General features: G+C 40.5%; 1 protein-coding gene and 1 long non-coding RNA gene across 2 annotated transcripts; both read right to left on the bottom strand.

Annotated features, from left to right (window-relative positions):
• Positions 1–1,531: 1,531 nt before the first annotated feature.
• Positions 1,532–2,720, bottom strand: LOC114858741 (trace amine-associated receptor 9-like). The gene is made up of 2 exons (XM_029156256.1): positions 2,548–2,720; positions 1,532–2,342 (listed from the first exon to the last, which is right to left on the bottom strand). The coding sequence occupies exons 1-2, from the start codon at positions 2,718–2,720 to the stop codon at positions 1,532–1,534; spliced, it is 984 nt and encodes a 327-aa protein (XP_029012089.1).
• A 5,174-nt stretch (positions 2,721–7,894) lies between these two features.
• LOC129604376 (uncharacterized) lies at positions 7,895–9,673 on the bottom strand. Its single transcript, XR_008695193.1, has 3 exons — positions 9,635–9,673; positions 8,795–8,906; positions 7,895–8,729 (listed from the first exon to the last, which is right to left on the bottom strand). It is a non-coding gene; the product is annotated as an uncharacterized LOC129604376 (long non-coding RNA).
• Between the last annotated feature and the right edge of the window lie 2,002 nt (positions 9,674–11,675).

Below are 11,675 nucleotides of genomic sequence, written 5' to 3'. Positions count from 1 at the left end.
ACTCTCAGGTTCAGATTGAGGGAGTTTAATGTTCTCATTAGTCATTTACAAGCAGAGTTCAAAACCGGGTAAGCAAATGGGCAAAAGTACAAAGACGGCAGGCAGGCGGTTAGTAAAAAAACACATACAAACCCAGGCTACGGTACCGACAGGGAGAATCCAATAGACAAGTCAGATCAAACAGCGTGTTAACCAGTAAGCGGGTAATTAGAGTGCTGGAACAAGTCAAGATCAACGATCTGGCAGGGAGCAAAGGTAAGTGCTGGTAGTTATATACTGAACTAAAGACCGGATTAAAAACAGCTGTGTGGTCACGTGACTAAAACGTAATACAGGAAAAGGCATGACTGAACAGAAACCAGAAATACTACAAAATAAAACAGGAAATGCAGGCAGAAAAACCCAGACTGTGACAAGATATTTATTTCAATTTTGAGAAACATCTTGAAAAAACACATTTCATAATTTTTAAATTATAATTAACATCTAAATCGAAACTATCACCATTAGGTATTCTCACTCTAAACTGTAAAATCAAAACAGATTTAATAAAATCATTTAATCCTACAGACATCAAATTTATTTAGAACTTTCTGTGATTGCTTTTTAAGCCGGAAAGTAGCCTAAAACCGGTGCAGCAGCCTTTTTCTTTATTGGCCAGTCTTTATTGGCCAGTGTATTTTCCTACAGATAAAAAAAAATGGGTTTTTCATTTTATTTATTATACCTTATTGTTTATGTTGTCAACTACTTCTACTTCTCTTTCAGTCAAAGCACCAAACCCCGTGTGGGACATTATCGCCCCCACAGGTGGGGGTTGGTTTTGCTGCTCCCAGCCAGGGGACAAGGGTGTATATTTATGTATATTCTCTCCCCTGTTCCACTGGATAGAACTATCGGACTGTTCGATCGCCTCATCCCTGCCTTCTCTTTTTCAGTTTAATATACCTTGAAGATTCCACATTTTCACATGATGGTTTGTAATGATATAGGTTTTACACACATTCATGCTCAGCAGAAAACTAACATAGAATAATAAGCATGTTTACTGTTATCTAGACAGATGCGACAATTGATGCTGAGATCTGGCAGTTTGTACAGTTTGCTTAGTCCATTTTTAAAATTGTGTCCAGGTTTTAAAGACATGTCCAGGTCACATGTTATATCTTGTGTCTGATTTTGTGTTATCGTTAACAGAGTGAACAGTTGTTATGGATGTCAATGATAAAGCAACAGTGATTCATGCTCTATACATAAACTATTTTGAAGTCATCATGTGAGCATTAAAGCCTCATGCTCTGACGACTGCTGGATGTAAAACACAAACAGGTCTAAATCCAGAGAGAGTTTAACATTTTATTATTGTGGTGGAATAATAACGACAGAAGACAGGAAGAATCACATTTTGCTAGATATCTGTATTCAACACACCCAGCCACCTTCCTCTTCACAGAAAACTTTGAGTTTCTCCACAGTTTAAAACATTATGAACCTTTTTATATAGTCATTATATAGTCAGTTTATGGTCAGTCTACTTTACACAGGTATCTCTGGACCTAGGCTGCAGTATCTGTAAAGTTACTATGAGTTTCACAGATTTTCTAAACCAGGGGTAGAGAAAAGTATAAATCAAAGGGTTCAGACAAGAGTTGGACAAAAGCAGAAAAATCAGGAAATCATTGAGTGAAGTACCGATCGTAAGGTTGTATCCAGAGATAGACACACAGTATGGAGGACAGTAACACATGAGGAACACAACAACAGTCACACCAAGAGTCTTTGCTGCCTTAATCTCTGATTTCCTGACAGTCACAGTCAGTGAACGCTGCAGTTTAACAGCTGCAACGTGGGAGCGCATGGAACGAGCCTGAGACACAGCCACTGCAAACACTCTCACATACAGGATGATGATGGCTGAGATGGGAATGATGAAGCCTAACACAAGGTCTAGCACACCGTTTAAAACAATCACACATTCACCATAACAGGAGTTGAACCTGCCTGGTTGGTTTAGATTGTCACTTAAAATCATGAAACTGTACATAACACAATAAAGCCAACACAGCAGGATACAGAGCTTAACTGCTTTTTGAGAAAATGTGGTGGCGTAGCTGAAAGGGTCACAAATGGCCACATAACGGTCGACTGAGATCAGCACCATGTTTACTACTGAGGCAGAAATAGTGATATATGGTACAAAAAAATATAAAGTGCACACCAAGTCACCTAGAAACCAGCAGGGCTCTATCAATAGAATCTGAAACGGCATCACGATGAGACCAACAAGGAAATCAGAGACAGCCAGAGAGAGGAGGAGGAGGTTGGTGGAAGTGTGGAGCTGCCTGGAGGGAGAGAACAGCATCACTGTGAACATTATCTACATTTAATTACTGTAATAATAAATTAAAATTGTCTACTTAGCAACAATAAAATGACCAAATATCAGTAAAAACAGTCTCTCAGTAATAAATATGTTTTTGCAGTCAGTCGAATTTTCCAATGTGACTTAATACAACAAAATGTTAAAGTCAAAACATTAGTCTCTGCCTGAAGTGGGAGATGGAGACGATGACCAGCAGGTTGAGACTCGCAGTGAGCAGAGAGATGCAGGACAGTAGAACATAAATGAGCATTGCCTCAAAGTGAGGACGAGCTTGTTTCCTGCAGGAGGCGTTAAGGAGATGTGGAAAGCAAAGTTCAGAGTCTTCCAGTGTCTCCATCACCAGGGAGGAGGAGATGGTGCTGAGGACTCACAGCTTCCTGAACAGATTCTGCTCATGTAGCTCATTTATCTACTCTAGTCTCTAGTCTCTCTGCACTGTCTCACCTTCCTCCTGCTCTTCTTTACTCCAACTTACTCCCAGTCTCGTACTGAGTTTCTGACCTCCCTCCCTCCCTCCCTCTTGCTGACATCCTCATCTACATTGTAATTCTGAAGGTGGATTTTGGTCTGTTATGACTGATACACATGATATGAAAACAAACTAGAGCTGTTCCCTGGTATAGAGCCACTAGCCTCCTGCTTAGTGGTGGGCCCGTTTTTTTACTGGGCAGGTGGCAACGAGATGCCCAGGCTGGCCGCAGTAGAGGCAGAAACCCAGCGTGTGTCGCCTCTCGGCATCAGGCAGTTTAATGCGGCCCACCGGCATGGGTTCCTTGGGAGGAAGCTAGGCCAACGCTCTCTGGAAGGTGGACATCTCGGCGACTACCGTAGAGTAGATGCAGCCTGAATCGTGATCCATCCTCCTGGCCCCAGTTCCCATGCCTCGCAGAGAGTGAGGTCTTCCTCATCACTATACTGATGCACATACCCCCCTTACAGTCTTACTGTCTGGTCTCTGACCTTATCTATACGCCCCGATGTAGGTTTCCACTTGTACTGTGTGCCACTGTGTGTATGCGAGTGTTTCTGTATTGTATTGTTTTGTACTGCAACTTGCTTCCACTGTCAGCGGGGACGTGGCGCCGCAGATGGTGGCCACCAAGACGAAGTTTCTACTGTAGTTCTGTAAAGTGCACTCTACAGGGCCTGGCAATAAAGCTTTTTCTGATTTTGATTCTGATGGAAAGCTGTAGTCTGACAACTATATAGGTTCCTTAAAAAATTTCCCTTCCAATGTCTTACCACATTGGCAGCAGTGTGTCCCTGTCAGATCTGTTGCCATAACTGTGCTACAACACTGATTTATGTGAGGTACATGAGAATTCATGCAAAAACTCTTTAAATTTTAAGTGTGTTATGTCAAATTGCAACCTATCTACATTTACATTTACAGAGATAAATACAAATGTGTGGCCAGGCCTAGACTATGCGGTTTAGTTGAACATGTCACATTGACTTTTGCATTGCACGGTGTGACAACCTAAAGACCTTTTACTCCCATCTGAAAAAAACACATCAGTGACGGAAAATCAGTTTCATGTCTGTATAAAACCTGTGACAAGAGCTTTACAGTTGTATTCAAATTTACCTCACACGTGAGTAGGAGGCATAAAAATGATATTGAGGAACAACTAGTAGATTCAGTTGTTAAGTCTGGGATCTGACACCAGAGTGAACAAAATGAATCTGATATGCGAACTAATGCTTTTCAGACTGAAAGAAAAGTTTTTTGCACTTGGGGTTTCAGAAGCTGATACAAACAATGTGATTGAGATCATCTCTGAACTCTTTAGTGCCTGCGACAATAAGTCATTGAAAACTAACCAGAAAAGAAAAATTGTTTTCAAGAGCAGTTTCAATTATGTTGACCTAGTTCAGATCTGTCTAGGTCATAATAAGGCAGGCAAAGAGTGTTTTGTAGTAAACCCACTGGGCTCTGCGAAGAAAAAAAACACAAAATACAGTGTGTGTAAGTCTTGCTGATTTATTGCCACACAATAGATCGAGTGCTGATCACATGCAACTTGTTCCTTTCTGTAAAGAACCAGGGGCCTCATGTACAAAGGATACTTATGCACGAAAACCTGGTGTAAGCACGAATCTACTGTATGCCTAAGGTCAGATGTATCAAAAACTACATAAAGTAAATGGTCTATGGTAGCTCGCTGGCTGGTGTAAGTACTTTTCTACAGCTATTGGTCCGTTAGCGACACAAAGAGACAAAACTGGGCAACTATTTATTACGTAAATATATCACACGGGAGAAAAATGATAAAAAATGTATATACAGTCACACATCTGCAATTAGATGAGATTATATAAAAACATGTGCAAAACGGTGCAAACATATATATTCTACACCTCTATTAGATGATCTGTTAGAGGATCTCTTAGAATCTAGTAGAGGTGCCTGTTATTGGATTGCGATGCAGTGAGAAGCCGCGCAGCCAGCCACAGGGGCATCCTGTCATGGGCTCTGGTTCTTAGTCGTGTGTTTATCCAGTTCCTGCTTTATTGTTGTTCACATCCTGCCGCATGCATTCACTTCAGCTTTACTTGCGGTCTCATGATCTACCATCTGCAATCTATCTGTAATCAAGACCCTGTATTTAAGCACCAGTACTCACCTAGTCAAATCGCCAGATTGTCTTTGTTTCGTGCCAGCATTCCAGCGCTCTTGTTTTTGCTCATCCTGTGTACCGACCTCAGCTCCAGCCTTGACCTCACCTAGCCTTCGTCTTATATCCTGCATCTTGCTCTGTGAGTCTGACCATTGCCTGTTCCTGATTACCGACCGCTTGACCCCAGCCTACCGTGCCTGCCTACCTGCCTGACCTTGATTCTCATTAAACCTCTTCAATCTCACGCCTTGTCTGCGCTGTGCATGTGGGTCCATCGCCTCGCGCCTGGTGACACCTCCAGAGAAAGCTGCAGACCGGTCGGGTAGTGAACCCTGAGCCGAGCCATGCCATGCCAGTTCTGTAGGACTCAATCATCTCTATGTCAGCAAGGCATTAAGTTCCCATACAACGGTTGATCAGGGCAGTTTTTTAAAGGGCAGTTTGAATCTAGAGCCGGCTTACCTAATGTAATTAGTTCCATCGACTGGACCATCACAGGGTGAAACTTGAACAGAAATTGGAACAGGTTTGAAGCTGGTATCAGATCATTGGCTTCGTAGTCAGGAAATATTTTAATGACCTTAATATTAATTCCTGTTGTGCATAGAACCTGTGGGCAACAAAAGTACATCCTGTCTTCAGCATCAGCACTAGTCAGTGGTTTAATGTAGAGACTTTCTATTAGTTGCTGAACACAGTGTGAGGGGTTAGATCGTCTTCAACTTAACTGTTGCCTGTTTTGGTGACGCTTTGGTGGTAAATGTTGCTTTACATCCACCTTTATGTCAGACCACTTTTATTTTTTTATTTCCACTACTGTGCGGAACCTGCAGCATTAACACCTGCACACACGGTCTCGCTTGGCGTACTGCACAGACGCAGACCGCATTTAAATGAATGAACATATTTATACAGAGGCGTGTCATGGGAGGAGTCTGCTCATGGGTTTACTCTGTCTGATGGAAAGGTATACAAAGCACAACTTTATGTGCCATAGCAGGGGACAACCTCAGCTCACATAACATAGGGGGCTTTCTTGAAAAATTTAGCAGGAGTTTGCACTTCTGTAGATTTTGTGATATAGGCAGAGAAGCATTAATGCAGATCATCTGCCAGGGCAATAACCAGACAATACAGTTTGACAATGACCATGTTCAGAGCAGTAAAGGACACTATGGGGGACGGATCGATCCTAATATTGATGATATTTATACCAATGCTAGTATTGATATTGATCGATACCCCGACAAAAATATCTATACTTTTTTAGTTTTTATTCCCGAATGCACTGCTGCTATTTCTGCTATTATTAAGAAACAATCTAACTATCTTGCCTGTGTGCATCCTAAGTGCCTGTGTATCTCATGTGACTGATGAAGCCCAAACATCATTTCATCAGTCATTATCCTGACCTCATTCTCCAGTTTGGTCCACTTATCCATCTATGGACATTACAATTTGAATGCAATTACACATTCTTAAGCAGTTTTTGGGAAAAATGCACAACCTTGAGAATCCATGTTCTACACTTACAAAGAGACATCATCTTCTGCAGGCCTTTCTAGGGGCTGGTATCATCTTCCCTCCAACTGTTGTTGGTGATAAGGGGACACAGTTTTTCTCAGATGACTACAATTTGTTGTGAGGAACTCAAAAAAATTATTTGCAAGACGTCTCTCTGAATAGACCCAGTGGCAAACAACATCCAAGCTTCAAAGCTCTGGTTTGGAGTCAAAAGAAGATTTAAATATGTACAGCACAGAAGGAAGATATCGCTGATCTTCGAAACCAAACATTTATCAATGTGTGTTTAACATAATTACTTTCTGGCGCTGCTCCAGTAAGTTAGCAAACTCATTTATTTCCAAACTCTCAAGTTGGAGGAGAATTATAGTTGTTTTAAAACATTTTCAAAACTGGACTTTCAGTCAAAACAAAAGCTGATAACTGATGAAAGACCAACGCCCGAGCTTAAAGGTTTGCTTCAAACTACTGGAAAGAAGACAACTCGCTCCTTTTCAAACTTTTCAATAACAATTAGGGAAAACACAGAATAACAAGAGTCCAACTGTGTCACTTTTTTTCAAATATGCATTTATGACATCTTACAGTACCTGCAATCTTGTACAACTCCTCTTTGATGTGCACAAATCTTCTGTGGCCAGGAAAGGTGATGAAGATGTGAGCAAACGATTTCACTGCTAAACAAATGGTTCTTATTGTGTGGCAAATTGTGCCTTTATTGAGGTTCTCACTGTCTCCAACTGAAAAACGAAACTTGCCACTTGAAAGGATCGCAGAGCTACTGTACACACACCATCTATGGGATGTTAGGCTGTTGTAGATATCGGACCCACATGCACAGTGCAGATAAGATATTATAATCGGTTGGTAAATAAACAGTCTTTATTGTAGAAACGTTCTCAAGGCAATCCAGGTCATACAAGGGTGGTCTCAGGGAAGGCCCAAGAGGGGCAGGCAAAGTCAGTTCCGGGGACAGGCAAGGTTTCAGTGACAAGTGAGCACGGCAGAAGTACAGGCAAGGAGTAGGCTATCTCGTGGTCAGGCAGTCAGGTCACTTTACCAGTCTTTTCCAGAACGTAGATACAGGCAAGGAGCAGACAGGAATCAGAGATTAGGGGTGTGTTTCAGAAAGCAGGGTTGATAAACCTTCTGGTAAACCCTGAACTCTGGGTTGATTAACCCAGAACCTGCTTACCCTGAGTATGTCAGTTCCAAAATACCTGATAAGTTAGGTTAATCTACCTCCTGTCGGTAACCCAGAGTTAACGCACGTGCACGGCGTATATATAAAGATATTGTCAATGGATCGCCAGTTACCATGGAAAAAAGCGACACTATAATGGCAGCGTATTTCAACAGCGGAGTTGGAGATTTTGATGCAGAGAATGAAGAATTTAAGCCGATTATTAATAGAAAAAGCAACACAGCTGCATCGGCAAAGGAAAGAAAAAGAAAATAAAGTAAATTGAGTTTATTTAATTACAGTTATGTTGCCATTGCCTCTTTTGTTGTAAAGGAAGATTGAACATAACTTCCACATTGTTTTGTACTATTACTTGAATAATATTAGATAATAGTAATATTATCCTACAAAAAAAGGTAAGATGTGATCACACAATTACAGGATCTATATCTTGCACAGGCTTCTACAATGTTGTAGTACATTGACTTTATTTCACTTTGATCTTATGGGTTGCATTGTCTTGCGTTTACTGATGGACAGATTGTATTATTGGACCCTCCAGAAAGCACACAGTCTGAGACATTGTGTGAAGCAATGTAAATAATATTCCATTTTATTTTTCAGGACATGAAGAAATGATAAGCGCTTTGGTTCAAAAACCTTAATAAAAGTGATTCTGACAAATCATGTGTCTTAAGAGTCTTCTCTGTGGTCTACTTTGTTCACTACTGGATCCTCTTGGTCATCTTCAGCAGGACAAGGAGGGTGGCTCACTCCCCTTATTGTGGCAATATTGCAAGGACAACACAATCCACTATAATGTCACATGCCCTCTCTGGACTGACCCTGAGGCCACGTAGACACTGGAACATCGCCTTCAGGATGCCTGTGGTCATCTCCACCTTGGTCCGTGTTCTGCTGTGGGCCCGGTTGAACAATGTCTGTGGTCCAGGCTCAGAAGAAGGGTGTCATCAAACAGGGCACCCTTTGTCCCCCAGCAAGAAGCCATTGTAGCATCCTGTAATGATTGAAATGTGTAAAACAATACAGTAAAAACATGAACTTGTGTAAATTACAACATACCCTGTTGAAACATGTGACATAGTGATGATTCCCTGAAGATTCTGGAATCATGCACTGACCCTGATGATTTGGGTTCAACATTAGTGATGAGATGGGTTGCATCAAATATTACCTATTTAATGGAAACAGTAATGAGTTTAATGGTCTTTGAACCAAAAGATTCTGAACAGGAAATAATAGTTACCTGCACATTGATACTGTGAAATTACTTCCTATTGACATAGTCTAGCTTTAATAGGAATGTGGGTGCTATCGATGCACCCAATCACGTTTAGAAACCCAGAAATGGAAAGCAATAAAATACGGAAAGTGTGCATGTTTGCAGTACGTCGAGTACGAGGTGTACGTAGTAAAATATGTGCCATAGATTATCATAGAAAGGACAAGCCTGCCACACAAAAATGTCCTGATCGAAGAACATAGAGCTACGCACAGAATTCTTTCTGTGATAAGTGCAGACCTGCGTTTGTTAAGTTTGAGATGAAATGTTTCAAATGGTTCGTTAAACACATTAACGGTTCTTAAGAAAAATAATAACGCTCCCTCCTTCAAATAATTCTCATATGAGAATCATATGAAAAAAACAACGATACGTGGCTTTATGATCCTCTCACGGTGGAAATAAATATAATAAGCTGCGCCTCCACGTCCACGGGCTCGTCATCAAACGGGCACGTCCTGCTCAGTAACCTCCGAAACGAACTTACCCCGTAACATGACCTGCTCCGGAGCAGGTTATGATCAGAGAGTAATTGCTATGGTTACAAACATACCCTGAAAGTTACCTCAGTTTTTGGAACCGAAAGCTGAGGTAAATCACTAACTTACCCTCAAACTTACCTGGGTATGTCACATAACTCGCTTTCTGGAACACACCCCTGGTTCACTGCGGTCAAGTGAGCCGTCGTTCGTTCATCCGTCGTTCAGCCAGCCGCGCTTCAGAAACGTCTTGCGCCCGTATTACGCGCTTTACAGCAGAGCACAAAACACGCTCGTCGCGACTTCCTCTTTTCATAGCGACACGTCTGGTCTGTTCAAAATATTGAAAAATACGAAACAAAATATTGCATATATAGAAAAACTGTCGCCTAATAAAGATCTGTATACTTTTACTGTAAAATTAAGCATTTATTAGTATTTAAAACTACCATGTCATACTGTGAAATTTTTATAATTAATAACTTAACTTTGGTGCATAGTTCCAGGCCCAGACCACTTTCCCCTTGTTCTACTAGAGGTGTACTATCACCACACAAAGATCTGTATATTTTTACTGTATAGTTTTGGATTTATTAGTATTCAAAACTACCATGTCATACTGTAATACAGTCAACTTTGATCATTAATAACTTGACTTTGGTGCATAGTTCCAGGCCCAGACCACTTTCCTCTTGTTCTACTAGAGGTGTACTATTACCCCACAAAGATCTGTATATTTTTACTGTATAGTTTTGGATTTATTAGTATTCAAAACTACCAGTTCATACTGTAACTGTATAGGCTGTATAGTCAACTTTAATGATCAATAACTTGACTTTGGTGCATAGTTCCAGGCCCAGACCACTTTCCCCTTGTTCTACTAGAAGTGTACTATCACCACACAAAGATTCGTGTATTTTTACTGTATAGTTTAGGATTTATTAGTATTCAAATCTACCAGTTCATACTGTAACTGTATAGGCCGTATAGTCAACTTTAATGATCAATAACTTGACTTTGGTGCATAGTTCCAGGCTCAGACCACTTTCCTCTTGTTCTACTAGAGGTGTACTATTACCCCACAAAGATCTGTGTATTTTTACTGTATAGATTTGGATTTATTAGTATTCAAAACTACCATGTCATACTGTAATACAGTCAACTTTGATGATCAATAACTTGACTTTGATGCATAGTTCCACGCTCAGACCACATTCCCCATGATCTACTAGAGATGTACTATCACCACACAAAGATCTGTGTACTTTTACTGTATAGTTTAGGATTTTAGTAGTACCATGTTATGCTGAAATATGGCCCTTACAGTCAAGCATAAAACCAATAAGTACTGCACTACAAACAGTGTAGTGTGTAACTTTCTTTTTTATTGTTTTAAGTCTGTATTGTGAAGAGAGAATAATTGCATTAAATCTAATCCTGAATATTTGGTTATATACATTTTGTATTTACATTTTAGTGTTCAAAACTAGATATTACAATGTGTAAGAACAGAGACGGCAATAACTTTGATAAAACAAACTCCAGACATGGGAAATGGTTTAATGAGAACAAATAACGATTTCAGTATCCATCCATTTTCAACTGCTTTTTCTTGGGGCGGGTCGCGGGGGCAACAGTCTAAGCAAACTCCAAACTTCCCTCTCTCCGGACACTTCCTCCACTTCAGCCCAGCCCAGGACCTGTTTGCCTTGGGAGACCCTACCAGGGGCATTTAGCCCCCGACAACATAGCTCCCGGGGTCATTCAGGCACACAAACTCCTCCACCACGTTAATGTATGTTTCACACATAAATATTCAGTTTTTGACTGTTCAATGACTTTATATTAAACATTAAACATTTAGTTTCAATATTAAAAGTCACACTTTGGAATCCTAACAGATGGTAATAAAAGGATTTAATGTGTGTGTGCTTAGCCTCACTCAGTTTTTTTTATGAAAAGTGACATAATCTGGGCCTGGCATTATGCACTAAAGTCAAGTTATTCATCATCATAGTTGAATATAAGGCCCATAGAGTATTACAGTATGACCTGGAAGTTTTGAATACTAATAAATCCAAAACTATACAGTAAAAATACACGAATCTTTGTGTGGTGATAGTACATCTCTAGTAGATCAGGGGGAATGTGGTCTGAGCCTGGAACTATGCACCAAAGTCAA

This window comes from Betta splendens, chromosome 7 (genome assembly GCF_900634795.4).
Source record: "Betta splendens chromosome 7, fBetSpl5.4, whole genome shotgun sequence".
In the NCBI taxonomy this organism is placed as follows: Eukaryota; Metazoa; Chordata; class Actinopteri; order Anabantiformes; family Osphronemidae; genus Betta; species Betta splendens.
Note: the sequence above shows the minus strand (reverse complement) of the source record. Positions and strands in the feature narration are given on the sequence as shown.